This window comes from Nicotiana tomentosiformis, chromosome 2 (genome assembly GCF_000390325.3).
Source record: "Nicotiana tomentosiformis chromosome 2, ASM39032v3, whole genome shotgun sequence".
Taxonomy (NCBI): domain Eukaryota; kingdom Viridiplantae; phylum Streptophyta; class Magnoliopsida; order Solanales; family Solanaceae; genus Nicotiana; species Nicotiana tomentosiformis.
The window spans coordinates 20,502,489-20,517,894 of record NC_090813.1 but is presented as its reverse complement, the minus strand read 5'-3'; the positions used below and the strand labels follow the sequence as shown (position 1 = coordinate 20,517,894).

At 36.3% G+C, this 15,406-nt stretch overlaps 1 protein-coding gene across 1 annotated transcript; it reads left to right on the top strand.

Moving 5' to 3' along the window:
- The first annotated feature begins 232 nt into the window (after positions 1–232).
- Positions 233–6,128, top strand: LOC104103970 (cytokinin riboside 5'-monophosphate phosphoribohydrolase LOG3-like). Its single transcript, XM_009611939.4, has 7 exons — positions 233–802; positions 1,685–1,782; positions 2,850–2,880; positions 3,498–3,597; positions 5,192–5,262; positions 5,356–5,499; positions 5,853–6,128. The coding sequence occupies exons 1-7, from the start codon at positions 680–682 to the stop codon at positions 5,943–5,945; spliced, it is 660 nt and encodes a 219-aa protein (XP_009610234.1). The 5' UTR covers positions 233–679; the 3' UTR covers positions 5,946–6,128.
- The last annotated feature ends 9,278 nt before the right edge of the window (positions 6,129–15,406 follow it).

The following is a 15,406-nucleotide window of genomic DNA, read 5'->3' as shown; positions in this document are numbered from 1 at the left end:
CAACAACCATCCAAACGATAAGTTTTGTTAAGCAGATATTCGAAACATACTGATAAAATAGTTAAGATGCGCAAAAACACGTGTATCATTAAAAATAAATGGTCCCGTGCGAGACCGAGTATAAAACAAGTGAGTTAAGTGTTGGGTGACGTGGAATGCGGCTTATACATAGAACCATTTTGGTGTGGCCAATAGGGTGTCAAAGCTAAAAAGCCAAAAAGGTCTAGGCAATTTCCTTCTGTGGTACCCGTATGGTCGTATATGTAAGGATACAAAACAGATACGCCTCCGATTTAGTGTATGTGAACCTATTTTTTTTTTAGTCCGAATAATTTTTTTTAAATTTGGAAACAATTTTGCTTAAACTTACAATTCTATTCTTAATGAGAAGCTTTTATAACCACACAAATACTCCGGGCCCCTTTGTCAATTGTTTATAACCACAATTTTCAAAAATCTTCATTTTTTCTTAAACTTCATGCCCAGTCAAATAGATTCACGTAAATTGGAACTGAGGCAGTATCTATAAATCCCCAGTCTTTAGTTGGCTTCTCTCTCTATATATTGCTTGTTCTCTCAGCATATGCAAAGAGAATAATAGCATTAGCAATATTCTGAGGTTTCTTTCTATAACATAAAGGGAACAGTGTTATAAGAAAAGGGGCAAAACACAAAAAATATGGAGAGGGAGAGTGATGTTGTTAAGGTATCAAAATTCAAGAGGATTTGTGTGTTTTGTGGGAGTAGTCAAGGCAAGAAAAGTAGCTATCAAGATGCTGCCATTCAGCTTGGCAAAGAATTGGTATAGACCTTTTTCTTTTTCTTTTTCTTGGTTTTAACTTTAACCCTTTTGCTTTTATCTCATTCTGGTTTCTGCATAAAGATGGTTTCTTTTTTAGGTCCCTGTGTTTTCCATGATGATGGGGTCTTAATTTAAAGTAAATGTCAAGTTTTTTGATTGGAATTTTGGGTTGATTGTTCCCCTTTTGCTCTATTTTCTCTAATTTTTCTGCAATATGCTGTTCTTTAAGCAGAGGACTTACATGCAGTTCTTGTATTTCTCTAAAATACAAAGCATTTCTGTTTCTTTTGTGTGTGTGTGTGTTGACAACCACTCATGTCAAGTTTCATTCTTTTCTGCAAGTTGCTTTGAGTTGTGTGTGTGTGTGTGTGTGTTTAGCATACCACTCATGTCAAGATTCATTCTTTTCTGCAAATTGCTTTGAGTTGTGTGTGTGTGTGTGTGTGTGTGTGTGTGTTTAGCATACCACTCATGTCAAGATTCATTCTTTTCTGCAAGTTGCTTTGAGTTTTGCACATGGGAAATATAACAAGGTTTTCAGCTTCTAGTGCTAGCTTTTATAAAATCTATACTTCCAGTTACTTTCATCTACAGGTTTTTTTTATCTCATTCTCCTATTTCTTTGGGGGCCCTTTTCTCTCTTATTCTCTAAATTGTACAATCTTTGCATTTATGCTCTCTTATTTTCTTCATAACATATAAGAGCAGATGAAACATATGCACTAAAAAGTACATTTGTTTGATTAACAATGGTATAATCCATTTTTACCTTTTTCACAATCACTAAACAATGTGATTATGCTTTTTGACTTTAAGTGAAATTACTTAACTTTAATTTGTCAATCCTGTGATTTTCTGAATCTTGATATTGTCTAATGAAAGGTCTCAAGGAATATTGATTTAGTATACGGAGGAGGGAGCATAGGCCTAATGGGTTTGGTTTCACAAGCCGTTCATGACGGTGGTCGCCATGTTATTGGGTGAGAAAAATTTATTTATATGCTAATCATATCTTAGTTGTCCCTCAAAACTCTAATATTAGAGTTAGGTTATGGGTGTGTTTGGTACGAAGGAAAATATTTTCTTTGTTAACTCATTTTTGAAATTTTTTTTTTACCCCTTTTTCAGCCTTCCCCATCAACCCACCCACACCCCCACCTAACCCACCCCACCCCATCCCACCCTAAATAAAAATGTTATTAATAGTTCTATCTTTCATTTCAACAAAAAAAATATTTTTTTTCCATGACATAGAATTTTATTTTTTTTTCATTTTAACAAAATGAGTATTTTCTTTTCATGATATAGAAAAAATATTTTCTTTTATTTCAATAAAATGATTACTTTATTTTCATGTTGTAGAAAGAGTATTTTCTTTTTCAACCAAAAAAAGTATATTTTCTTTATAGCTATGGAGTATTTGTTTGAATTTTTAGAAGAATAATTAAATTGTTGAAGAAAATAGAGTCCTGAAAAGGTTGAGTATTTGGGGAGAGAGGGTGGGGGCAAAGAAACATGGAAACTTGGGGAAAGGGGGTGAGGGGAGTAGCATAAAAAAATATTTTCTACTCTCTAACCAAACACTAGAAATATTTTTCGGAAATGTTTTTTTACTCACAAACCAAACAAGCAAAAATAAGTGATAAAGCCACTCATTTTCCATGAAAACATTTTCTAAGAAAATAATTTCCATGGAAAACATTTTCGTTCGTACCAAACACCCTATATTTAATAGAATTCTATCACTTGCTAGCATGTTGAATAAACAAGGATGTCTCTTGTGTTAATTAGTAGAGTTAGGTTTTTTAATCAATTTGAAGGGAGCCTTGGTGTAATTGGTAAAGTTGTTACCGTGTGACCAGGAGGTCACGGGTTCGAGCAGTGTAAACAACCTTTTGCAGAAATGGAGGATACGGCTGTGTATAATAGACCTTTGTGGTCCGGCCATTCTCTGGACCCGTGCATAGCGAAAGCTTTGTGCATCGGGCGACCCTTTTTTTTAAAAAAAATAATAATTAATTTTTGTCATATTATTGTCTGCCTGCAGAGTCATTCCCAAGACACTCATGCCTAGAGAGGTATGTCTGCTATGATCAAGAAAATTAATGTTTTTATAACAATAATTATTCCATTGTTTAAGAGCTGATACTTTGAGTTTATTTCCTTCAGTTGATGCAGCAAAAGACAGTATTTACAAAGTTATATGATGTTAATTGTTTGGGTACTGAAGACACTGTTTGTGTTTTCTTGTCTTTGATTGCCTTATCCATATACAATAGTACTTTGACATCTGGCTTTTCTCTAGTATTATGTATTTTTAGGTTCTAAATGGTTTTCCTGACTTTTCCTTCTTTATACAAAGCTTTATTCACTCTGTTTCAGAGATCAGTAATAGCTCTTGTGTTTTCTTTCTTGGCTGTTTCTGCAACTGATATGTATGTATATATCTTGAACTGGTGGTGTATTAAGGCCAAGGCTGCTTTCTTCTGCAACTGCTGACTCTAAAGTCCTTTTTGGGATTAAGTTTTCTTTTTCTCTGAAATACTCATCATTGCTTTACTGCACAAAATTCACTACACTACAAGTAAAGCTTCTCTCTTTCATTTTTTTATCTTTATTTCTACCACATTATCTGATTTTTCAAAAAAAAAAAAGGGTTTTTTGTTTTTAATATATGGTACTGACTTTTTCACAGTTAACTGGTGAAACAGTAGGAGAAGTGAAGGCAGTTGCAGATATGCATCAAAGGAAAGCAGAAATGGCTAAGCATTCTGATGCTTTTATTGCCTTACCAGGTTGGTATAAGGTCTCTAGTCAAAGTTTAACCTTTACACGCAAATGAAAAAAGAAAATCAGTGCTTTAATATTTGCTATTTTGGGCAATAGATTCATTATATGCCTCCTATTCTTTATTCTTCCGATAGTTCAGATAGTTATCTTTTTGGCTTAGTATTCCTCTTCTGTCCTCGTTAAAGAAACTATGCATAAGTAAGTTCTCCTTTAAAGGACAACAATAATAGAATTTTGCAGGATTTGCATAGCATTCTTACTCCTTGATACAAGTCCCAAAAGAAGGGATTTCCATAAAGAATTAACTATGCTAAAAATTATTAATATCTAGTCGAAAATATTAAAAGTGTAGTCCGGCGCACAAGGCATCCCATGTTCATGCAAGGTCCAGGAAAGGGCCGCTCCCAGAGGGGTATGATGAATACAGTCTAACCTAGTCGAAAATATTCTTAAAGATATATATCTGCACAAAATTTGAACCCATGTTACAAAAGAGTGGTACCTAATTATGGAGTATTAATAGTCGTTTAGCGAGAAGGAAAAAGAAAAGGAAAGAATGTGAGGGGTTAGTTTTGTTCGGATCCTTCAAAAGTGTTGCCACAATCGTGTCAAATCATTCAAAAATGCATTATTTTTAGATGATCCGATCTAACTCACCTGGCTACATTTTGGTGGTTCCGAGCAACTCATGTTAGTGGTTGCTTTTGTTGTGAAGCTTAAATAATCAGTTACTATTTCACAAGCTCTGTGGTCCTTGAAGTTTTCACAATTTCCCCAGTGTCATGATTAAGGAGCAACAGTACAAACCGTAGTTGTTGACCTATCAACATCTTGCACTGAAATTGGAGTTGTTCACTGTGAAAGAACCTACTTCTGTGATTTATTCTTTTCCTTTAATGTGCTACAGTCACTTGGGATGATAGAAAAAGGGAAAAAATAAACTGCCACACTTTCACTAAATTGGTAATACCAACTGGCTGCTAGACCTAACAAGGTTCTCTACAATTCAAACTGCTCATATTAAATATTCCTTTTGGTTGCATCTTAACTATATAGTCACAAAACTTCCAACAACAACAAAGCCAATGTGAACCAATAAGTGGGGTATGTGGAAGGTAGTGTGTATGCAGACCTTATCCCTACCCGAGAAGATAGAGAGATAGTTTCCGATAGACTCTCGACTGAGGAAAGATAAAACAAAACAGTAGCAGCAAGCAATAACAATAGCAAGACACTGAGAAAACCGAAGCGAACGATAGTGAGAGAACAGATAACCAGAAAAATAGATGGAACGAAGCAGTAGCAATAAAATAAAACTATTGCAAACAGAACAAAATAAAACTATTATTGAATTAAACACCTTGTCTAGACATTTTAGCAGAATATTATTGTATTTATGAGAATCATGCCCTGTATCATTCTTCTGTTGTTCTTGATTTTATGTTTCAATTTTCCCACTTTGCTTTTTAACATTTGACTAAGTTGATCAACCTAAAGTAGGACATTATGGTTCATTAATCATTAATTTCTCAGTAGCTAAGCACAACATTAGATGGTTCTAGAAGAAGCATTAACGGTATTATCTGCTTCACATTCCAGGTGGTTATGGAACTCTTGAGGAGCTACTTGAAGTGATAACCTGGGCACAACTTGGTATCCACGATAAGCCGGTATAATCTTTAATTGTTATTATAACTTTAAGATCATCAGTTTTTAATTTCAACATTCACAATTGAGAACCGAAAAAAACATACATTTTGCAGGTAGGATTGCTGAATGTGGATGGATATTACAATTCATTATTGTCATTTATTGACAAAGCTGTTGAGGAAGGTTTCATCTGTCCAAATGCCCGCCACATCATTGTATCAGCACCAACACCAAAAGAGCTAGTCAAGAAATTGGAGGTAAAACTCTTAGAAGAGGCAAATACAATGTTTTGATCAAGAAACCAACTTCCTCCCTTTACCTGCTTAGAAACCTTTTGAACCTTAAACTAAATAGACTTTCAAGCTACATGAGAAGAGCTTTAAAAATACTAGAAAATAGTCTTTTCGTCGTATATTTGCTTGACCTGCAGCCTGTAAAGAACACTGATCCCTTCTGGTAAAAGGGAATAAGGATAATCCTTGCCAAATTAGTCTAGACGCAATCATCGTTTAACAATATTTGTCTTGTAAAGTCATTCTTATTCTTCATTAAGGTACTGTTAAAAATGGCAATCTATAGTTAGAAGTACATATTTTCTTTGCGATCGCAGGATTATGTTCCTTGCCATGAAAGAGTTGCGTCTAAGTTGAGCTGGGAGATGGAGCAGCTTGGCTATCCCCAAGCACAAGAAATTGCAAGATGAACAAGCTAGCCTGAAATTCTTATTTTTGTTGTGGGGAAAGGGTGTTCTTTTTTGTTATTCACCCTGTAAATTTCTCTAGAAATGGCAATATCTCTCATCCCCCCTATTCCCTTCAAGTGGAAATTTCCTTAATATACTGTAAGATGTAACTATTAAGATTATGCATATGTACTTATTTCCTAATGCTGACTTGCTAAGTGTGCAGTGTAGTCCTGTATGTCTTTTTCTTTATCACATGTCTATAAGCTGAAAACAAAAAGTATAAATATTTAAGTGACTCTTGGACAATGATGTAAATATTGAAGCCAAAGTTTCAACTTATTCCAAGTTCTCAACCATTCTCCTCAACTAGTTTTCAGGTCATTCTCCTGCTCTGGTTTCTTGATTGTTTATCTTCTTTTTGTCCCAATGTATTAGTAATACATTAATAGTGCAGGGCAGGGGAAGATCTAAATGGGGCGGGGCAGGGCAAAACATTATTTTCGAAAAAATTAATGGGTTAGGGCAGGGCAGGGTTAGGTCCTGTATTAAAAAACTTTCCAAAAAGGAGAGAATGTTTCCAACTATCCTGTATTGGTATGTCCCGATAGTTATAAAAAAAATTACTGAATCTTTTGCAAGGGTGAAGCATGATGTTTTTATATCTGTTCTAATACTAAATCACTAGCTGAACTCATAAATTTGAAACAATTACTCAAATAGTGAAATACTATTTTTACCTTATGATATATAGTCGAGATACATTCGAAGGGTTTATAGCATCAAATAATGAGGGGGGAAATAAAGAAGAGCAAAGCTAAATTTAAACAGTCATATATGGGGCAATATAATACTTTACTGACGTGTCTATTTTAAGTAAATAAAAAATAAAGAAAAAAAATGAAAGAGAATCTAAACGGAACAGGGCTGGGTAGGGCAAAATTTTGAAAAAAGGCTAAACGGGGAAGAGCAGGGCGGGTCAAAATCTTAGTGGGTCAAGACTAGCACCGCCCCGCCCCGCCCCAATTGCCATCCCTATAAGTATTACATGTGATTTTTCTTTAGTTTAAGCCAAGCTTAAATTAAAACTATAAACAGGAATGGTTAACAAAGAGCTGAACATGGACCACAACCCTAATTGATTCCTAAACAGTATAAACAGAACAATATAAGTGCAGCAACTTCTTGATAACAAGTGATATCACTGAAGCCAGTTTGATCCGTTTTCCCCCTCGTGTAGCTGTATTGCATTAGAAAGGAGACATGAGACATCCATGGTGTGCTAGTTTTCAGGACCAGCTAGTATTAGTAAGCCAGCGATAATTGTAATATCCAAAGGAATTAATTTATGTACATTATGTGTGAATAAACTCGTTTAGCCAGATCAGTTATCATTTTTATTTGGTTTCTAATTAATGTTTATCATAGAGATTTACATGTACTACAGAAAAGGAAAGCATAGTCCGATTAATGAGAAGTGGGAAAAACGGGCTATACACCTAATAGGTGTGTGAGAATAAAGTTGCACATGAAAAGTAGAAAAGAAAAATAAGTTATTTATAAGGAGTTGGATACTCTTAATAGAGAGAGGCCTTTCGGGGAAAACTATCGGGCTTGGCCGAAAGAGGACAATATCACATCATGCTAAGAGTATCTTTGGGCCGTTTTAGCCCAACAACTGGTATCAGAGCCAATGGTTTGGCGAGACGAGTATGGAGATGGCGAAGCGATGGCGTAGGCGCGGCTTAGTGCCTTTGACCGTCTATTTGTCGGTTTACTAAGAGTATCTTTGGACTGTTTTAGCCCAATATATATTATGTAACAGATGGACATGTTTCAACTGATATTTAGATTGTTGTTTGCTATTAAGGTTTCGGTTAAGGGACAACCATAACAATGCTATGATCCACGACCAACACAGATAACAGAAGGGGGCCAGGGAAAACAGATAAGAGGGATAAGAAAGGAGGGGCCTCAGCCTCTGCTTCATATTCAGAGAATGGTAAGTGGTGGCGCTAGTCAAACAAATAAGATAATTAAGGAAAAGACCCCATGTGCGCTATTTGATAAAATGATAGTTCCATGTTGGTCCCCTGTTTCATTTGAGCATGTGCAAAAGTCATGCATAATGGAGAATGATCAACTGTTTTATTTTAGTTTGGAGAATATTGAGAATTTACCAAAAAAGGCATTTGGTGGTTGAAGAGTCTATTTTCTGTTGTTTTTTGGGCTTTGGCTTTGTTGTGAAAATTCATCAAGAAATTAATTATGAGTGTGTCTCGTGGAGCCACAAATGGTCCATAAAGAAGAATTCCACATAGAAATTAAAACATCAAGGGTATATGCGTGAACATAAACCCTATGTCCCTATCTATTTACTTGTATAGATTTAAGTGCAATACATGCCCCATACACCAAAATGTAAACAAAGTCTATTAGTCACATAGGTTATTTGCCTGCTCTTACTAGTGACTATATATCTTGTGGCTTTCTGCTGTAACATGATGTCGGCAAAGGACTTATTAAAAACATCTTTAACTCCACATCAGTCTGTTTCATTTACTCTTTTGTGTGCCACCTTCTTTTTTATATGCCAAGAATGTCAACTTTTATGATGAATGGCTAGAAAGTTGGGTCGACTTAGCGATAAGGGGGTGGGAAAATTGGATGTTATTCATTTAAGTTCCTTTATAAGGTGAAGTTGACATTATTTGAAACAGAAAAAGTATAGGGTACGTAAAGTATCATTTACTTAGCTACTGAAATAGCCGCCCATAAACTTGGAGCAACGGTAAAATTATCTTAGTTTGACCTATAGACAGTGACAGTTCCACCTTGAGAGGTGGGGGTGCTATGTCACCCGCAAGATTGGCAAACTTTCTTAAAATATATTTTGAATTTTTTTAGAATATGGCTATATGTAAACATTGCCACCCGCATCACCAAACCAAAGGAAGGTGCCTTGTTGAGAATTAGTTTCTTAAAAAGATTTTGGAAAATTTTCAGGGAAACCCACAGTCGCTATTTTTCGGGTACGCACTGGATAACCTGCTCACTGTGCAATAGTTCACAAATTACACAGGAGATATAAACCGCACTAGTCAAATCTGGTGCGACGAGCTCTGACTGAGGAGGCTGCTGGTGAGACGAATCGATCATAAATCTCTCATGTGAGAAACCACTCGGTCAAACTTGCAGGCTAGTTTCTTAAAGTTATTCTCTTGTTTGTGCTTAGGTTTGAGTCTGATTTTAACGAGGAAGTCAATTTTTCGTTTGCTCAGTTTTCCTTTTCTTTTATTTTTCCCTTTTGTCTTTGTCTTTTCTACTTCCTCTTTCCTTTTTCCTTTTTCTTTTTCAATTTTTTCTCCTTTTGTTTGTTTATCAATGACCTTTTGAAGGAGTACATATAAAATAAAATAAAAACTGCAAATGATCAAAGTACCATAAATAAAAACCATAGCTCTTAACTCAAAATTCGGTTGCTTATGTTAATAAAAACCTTACAAGATTATTCTTTTCAAATTCTGTTAGTTGTTTCTATTGTCCTATTACTTTGTTATTGCTACTATCTGTTTATTGTTTCTTTTTCACTATTCTTGAGTCAAGGGTTAATCGGAAACAAACCTCTCTACCTCCATAAAGTATGATTAAGGTCTGCATATACATTATGTTCCTCAAACCCTACTTTTCGGATTTCACTAAGTATATCGTTATCATTGTTGTTAAGTGCAATTGTCCTATTGAAAATATGTTGCTTGCAATGTATTATTTCACTATCAAAAATATATTTTTTTTTCCTTATGCTCTTATAGGATTAGTGTGATTCTCCTATTAAAAATACTCTTTCGCTTATGCAAAAATATTAATAAAAAAGATGTGATTCCTTTATTGAAGGATTATTGGTAATTTTTACTTGTGTTTATTTATTTTAATAGGATTGTGTTGATTTTTCTATTGAAAATGCAGTTAAATTTATTAAACCAACCAGAATGAACTCAAAACATATCAAACCGAATTGAATCAAACCGATATATACTCACAATAAAACTTTATGGTCAGTGCGAGGTGTGTATTAAAAGAAATATGGCACCCCTTATGTTCAAATTCTGGACCCGCCTCCGCGGCTATAGGTCACAGGTTCGAGTCGTGGAAGTAGCCACTAATGCTTGCATTAGGGTAGGCTGTCTGTATCACATCCTTTTAGATGCGGTCCTTTCACGGCCCTGCGTGAATGCGGAATATCTTGCGCACCGCGTTGTCCTTTTCCTAGGGGTAGTGCACATCAAAGTAGCACTATAGAAAAATGGTACTTCCATTTGTAAAGTACCCAGAGTTTTATGATAATGAAAATGACACAATGATTTTAATTATATTGGCATAAGTTGATAGGTTGAAGAAATTAATATTCTAGTGCTGGACAACTATAATTGCAAAGTGCTAACAGAAAGCCTAAGATTAGATGTTTGAATAGTCCCTTTGGCATTCTTAATGGCAACAAATTAAAAATGGCAGCTCATATAGATGTTAAAAGGATAAAAGAAAAAAATAAAAGCATGATAATAACTTGCCTGCCATAACAATGATAATAATTTCTCAACTGGAATTGGTGCCAAATTGAAAAGTGCATCTAGATCATTTAGTTCAATGTATGCAACTCTAGCAAATTAAATGTACTTTATACGTCTGATTTGTATAGTTTCTCCAGTTGAAATTCTTCTCTTCTGAAATTTTTGGTTTTAATTTCAAGAAAAATTTAGATAATATTCACCTCCATAACCCCCCACATGAATGAATAAACAAAAATTGACCTAGAAATGCTAATGAGTATAGACATGTCTCAACCAAACTTGAATGTAGTTGTGATTGCTGCCAATACATGTGTTTCTCTAAAGCAAAACCACAATCAAAGGAATAGACAAAGAATGAAATGGTACAATCCCATGATGTTGGGGTCACTAAAAAATCTAAAAATGGAAACCCCAAATTCATAATTACTTAGGACTCCTATTTGGGAAGTTTGTGTTGTGGCAAAATTGATTTCCTTAGTTGGTAGTTGACGTGTAACATTCTTAAAGGGCTCTCCTTTTGGCTTTAGTATGAAAACCAATAACCATATTGTATACCCGAAAAACGGATAGAGTTAAATTTATACGTAGTTCTAAAGATACGTAATATAATTCGGTACAAATTGAAAAAATAAGCAAAGATATATCGAATATTAACTTTAAGAAGAATGAATACAAACTCAAATTGAATAGAGAGTGATTGATAAGAGAAAAACAGAATGAATCAATCTCAAAGCCCAAAAAGGATAATATTTGCTAGATGTTATGTAAATCTCAATAAAATCTGAATGTGAGAATATATGAATCTATGAATCAATCCCCGCCCTTTACAAATGATAGCCACTCTTAATATAGTAGAAAATCCTACTTTGAATATAATTAAAAATATATAGTGAGGATCTCATGATAGATTAATCGGCAAAGGGCCAAATATATCCCTCTACTTTCGAAAATGGTCTAAGAATACCCCACGTTATACTATTGGGTTATCTATACCCCTGCAGTCACACTTTGGGTTCAAATATACCTTTCATTTAAACGGAGGGACACGTGTCATCGTCCGATTGGTCAATTCTAAATATCTCCTAATTAATTAAAAAGACTCATTACCCATACCCGAAAAATAATTTTTTTTTTTTGTAAAAACTTTAAAAAAAAACTAAAAATATTTTTTACTAAAAACTGAAAAAATAAAAATATTTTTTTCCAGTTTTTACAAAAAAACTACTTTAAAAAAAATGAAAAATATTTTGTAAAACAATATTTTTGTAAAAATTGAAAAATAAAAAAAATTGAAAATTAATTTTCTAAAGCAATTTTTTTTGTAAAAACTGAAAAAAAAACTGATTTCTTTTTACTAAAAACTGAAAAAACGAAAATATTTTTTTTCCAATTTTTACAAAAAAAAAACTGCTTTTAAAAAAAGCTGAAAAATATTTTCTAAAACAATATTTATGTAAAAACGAAAAAAAAACTAAAAAGCAATTTTCTAAAGCAATGTTTTTCTAAAAACTGAAAAAACAAATATTTTCTTTTTTTCAGTTTTTAGTTAAAAATATTTCAATTTTTTCCAGTTTTTAATTGCTTTAGAAAATTATTTTTCAGTTTTTACAAAAATATTATTTTAGAAAATATTTTTCAGTTTTTTTAAAGCAGTTTTTTTGTAAAAACTGGAAAAAAAATGTTTTCGTTTTTTTCAGTTTTTATTAAAAATTATTTTTTTGCTTTTTTAAGTTTTTACAAAAAAAAAATTATTTTTCGGGTATGGGTAATGGGTCTTTTTAATTAATTAGGAGATATTTAGAATTGACCAACAGGACGATGACATGTGTTCCTCCGTTTAAATGAGGGATATATTTGAACCCAAAGTATGACTGCAGGGGTATAGATAACCCAATAGTATAAAGAGGGGTATTCTTAGACCATTTTCGAAAGTAGAGGGGTATATTTGGCCTTTTGGCTTTTCCTTTATTCAAGCCTTGATTTCAGCCGAGATTCTCTCCCCAAATGCGGCTATAACGGCTTTTTTGTTCCTTGGCTCGGTCTCGATCTTGGCCGGTCTCGGTATTGATCGGTCTCTAGGTCTCTAGCTCGACCTTGACTCGATCTCGGTACTGATCGGTCTCTGAGTCTCGAGCTCGACCTTCCATCTTCACATCACAGCTCGATATTATAATGACGAACCTCGGTCCATCAAGCTCCAATCTTGATTAGCCACACGAAGGGCAAACTCGGTTTTGACCGTATACAGATAGTTTCCTCATTTCTCGGAAAGAAAGTGGCGAGAAACGATATGATTTTTCAACCTCCAACTAGATGAATACTGACGTCTGCGACGAGCCCGATTGTGACGTATGTGACAAACGTCCCGTCGGTCTAATTACCAAGGTATTAAATGCGCGTTAGTCGATGGTCGGCCACTGCCAATTTTGAATTGTCACTATGAAATCTATAAATAGTCCCCTTCTTCATTATTTCAAACTTTTACCTTCAAATCGTTTTCATTCCAATCTTCACAGTTCTTTGCCTTCCCCAAAGCTCTCTATTTCCAAGTTTCAGAATTTCTTTGCTTGTTCTTCTCAAAACACCAAATACTTTACTCTCCCTTCTTCTTTGTTCACAAAAATTTAGACGGCAAAAATATCTAAAACTGTTCCGCAGAAAGAGGCTGCTTCCTCATCTCGGCCGGCCGGCGAGAAAACAGTGGTGGAGCCACACCTTGAAGAGCTTGTTCCCGGGGGGTGCGTTATTGATTCTGATTTTAAGGTCGACAAACCCTCATCGATTGCTCGCCGATGCGAGCCGGTATCTAGATATATATGCTCGATACCAAAAATCCTTCTTGACCTGGTGAAAAAAGACTGTCATTTGGGAAAATAAAGAGGTTGTGATACCGGCACCGGAGGAGGCGATCACTACCCACGTGGAAGGGTACCTGAGTGTTTACACTTATCCTTTCACGCTGGGTCCCCTCGATTCAGTCATCGTCGATTTTTGCAAGAAATACCAGGTGACCCTCGGTCAAATTCACCCTTCTTTTTGGAGGATTGTGATACTGCTTCGTTTCTTTGTGAGCAAAATCGACGGGCTTCCCTTCACCTCGATCACCTCGTAAGATTATATAGCCCTCGACTTTACCGAGGTGGCTGATAAAGCTTCAACACTGGGACACCAAGGCGTTCACCTCGAGCATAGATGAAGACAAAGATAGGGGTTGGATAGGTTGGTTCGTTCGAGTGAAGACCTCAGACCTAATCTCGGCTGAGAGTATGCCATTTCCCGAGAAATGGAATATGAATCGTAAGTATGATCCCATTTTCAGTTTTTGTTGTTTTAACCTCTTCATCTTTTCTTATCAGTATTTTTCTTGACGCAGTCGTTGCTTGGATGTCGGGTGCGGTTCCCTACCTCGAGAACTGGGTCAGGAGCCTAGTTTCGACGTCAACATACGCCGAGCACATGTGGCGCGATTTGTCAAAGGGTCGGTGGGAGGCTCGTACTCATGGTAAGCCTTCTTCTCGGCTTTACCGATTTTGCCTACCGCTCAAGCATTTTTTCTCAAGAGTGAGTTTATTTACTTTCTCCTTTTGTATGTCTTGGAAAGGATGTGGTTATGAGATCCTCGCCCGGAGATGAAGAGGCTTTACCGCATATCTCGAAACCGACGATGGGGATTAAGATAAAGAGAGCCTCAGACCCCGAGGATCAAAAACCCAAGAAGAGAGCGGCCCGTAAACCCAAAGGGAACACAATCTCACTGACTATGGAGTCGGTCCTGAGTCTAAGAGAAGAAGAAGAAGAAGAAGAAGAAGAAGAAGAAGAAGAAGAAGGTGACTCTGGGCTGGTGGCCCGTACACGAGCTAGTACCGATATTCAAAACATTTTGGTACATGTGGAAGTTGATACTACTCCATCCAGGCTTGATGAGGTCGGGGAGGAGACTTCGACCTAAGTTCCCGAGCAGAGGGGGACCGAGGATATTTTACCTCGGGGCAAAGATACTGTCGAAGAGGCGGTGGATGTCGGTGCAGGAACCGAGCTTAAGGCTCCCTAAGACGGAGGCTGTGCACCGAAAAACCTACTTGGGGCAATAGAAATCGGGGATTCCCCCTCGTTTCCTTCATTTTCACAGTTGATGATATGTGACGCTCAGGCCATGGAGGCCTATCACGGGGAAGGAGCCCATGAAGAGAAGGACCCTTTCTGTGGTTATTTTGTCGGGGTAGAAGATGTCACCGGTCTTGGTTATTCGGAGGCTCCAAAGAAGAGCTCGGGTGATGTGGGAGTGTCATGCCTTTTCAACGAAGCTCAACAGGCCCTGAATCGGGTAAGTTCATATTTTCTCTTTGTCAATTTTCATACTTGTATTTTTCTTTCCTTATATAACTCCTTTTTTCTATTCTTGTATGCTTCTGCGCTTCATCACGAGGCGTTCCTCTGATCCCAAGGGGAGCTGAGCCGGTACGAAGCCGAAATCTGAAGGCTTACTAAGGAGAGAGATGCCTTCAAGCTTCTTAGTGAGCAGAGAGAAGGAGAAGCAAAAGTACTTCGGGCTGAGCTAAACGCAACTCGGAAAGAACAAGCCGATATGACCGAGCAGGTAAAAAGAATCTTTGAAGTTAATGTCACTGACTCGGACGTGATGGCTAACAGTTCAGTCCCATAGGTCCAGCAAAAGTTTGATGTTATCAGGAAGTTTCGTATTGAAGTGGACGCAGTGAAAGCGGAGGCCGAGGAGTGGAAAAAGAACATGAACCGCCTTGCCTCAGAAAAGGAGACTTCCTGAGCTCAACTGGACTCGGCTGAGACCCAACTCCGAGGCCTGAAAGATAAGGCCTTGGTGCAAGCCAAGGAAATCGAGGAGTTCCAGTCTCGGTTGGGCTCAGCAACTTCTGATCGAGAGAGACTGGCCACAAA

Excerpts from the sequence above, each read along its gene's own strand:
- LOC104103970 (XM_009611939.4), top strand. The coding sequence starts at position 680 with ATGGAGAGGGAGAGTGATGTTGTTAAGGTATCAAAATTCAAGAGGATT. Across the intron at positions 2,881-3,497 it reads AGACACTCATGCCTAGAGAG|TTAACTGGTGAAACAGTAGG; the intron begins GTATGTCTGCTA and ends ACTTTTTCACAG. Across the intron at positions 3,598-5,191 it reads TGCTTTTATTGCCTTACCAG|GTGGTTATGGAACTCTTGAG; the intron begins GTTGGTATAAGG and ends TTCACATTCCAG.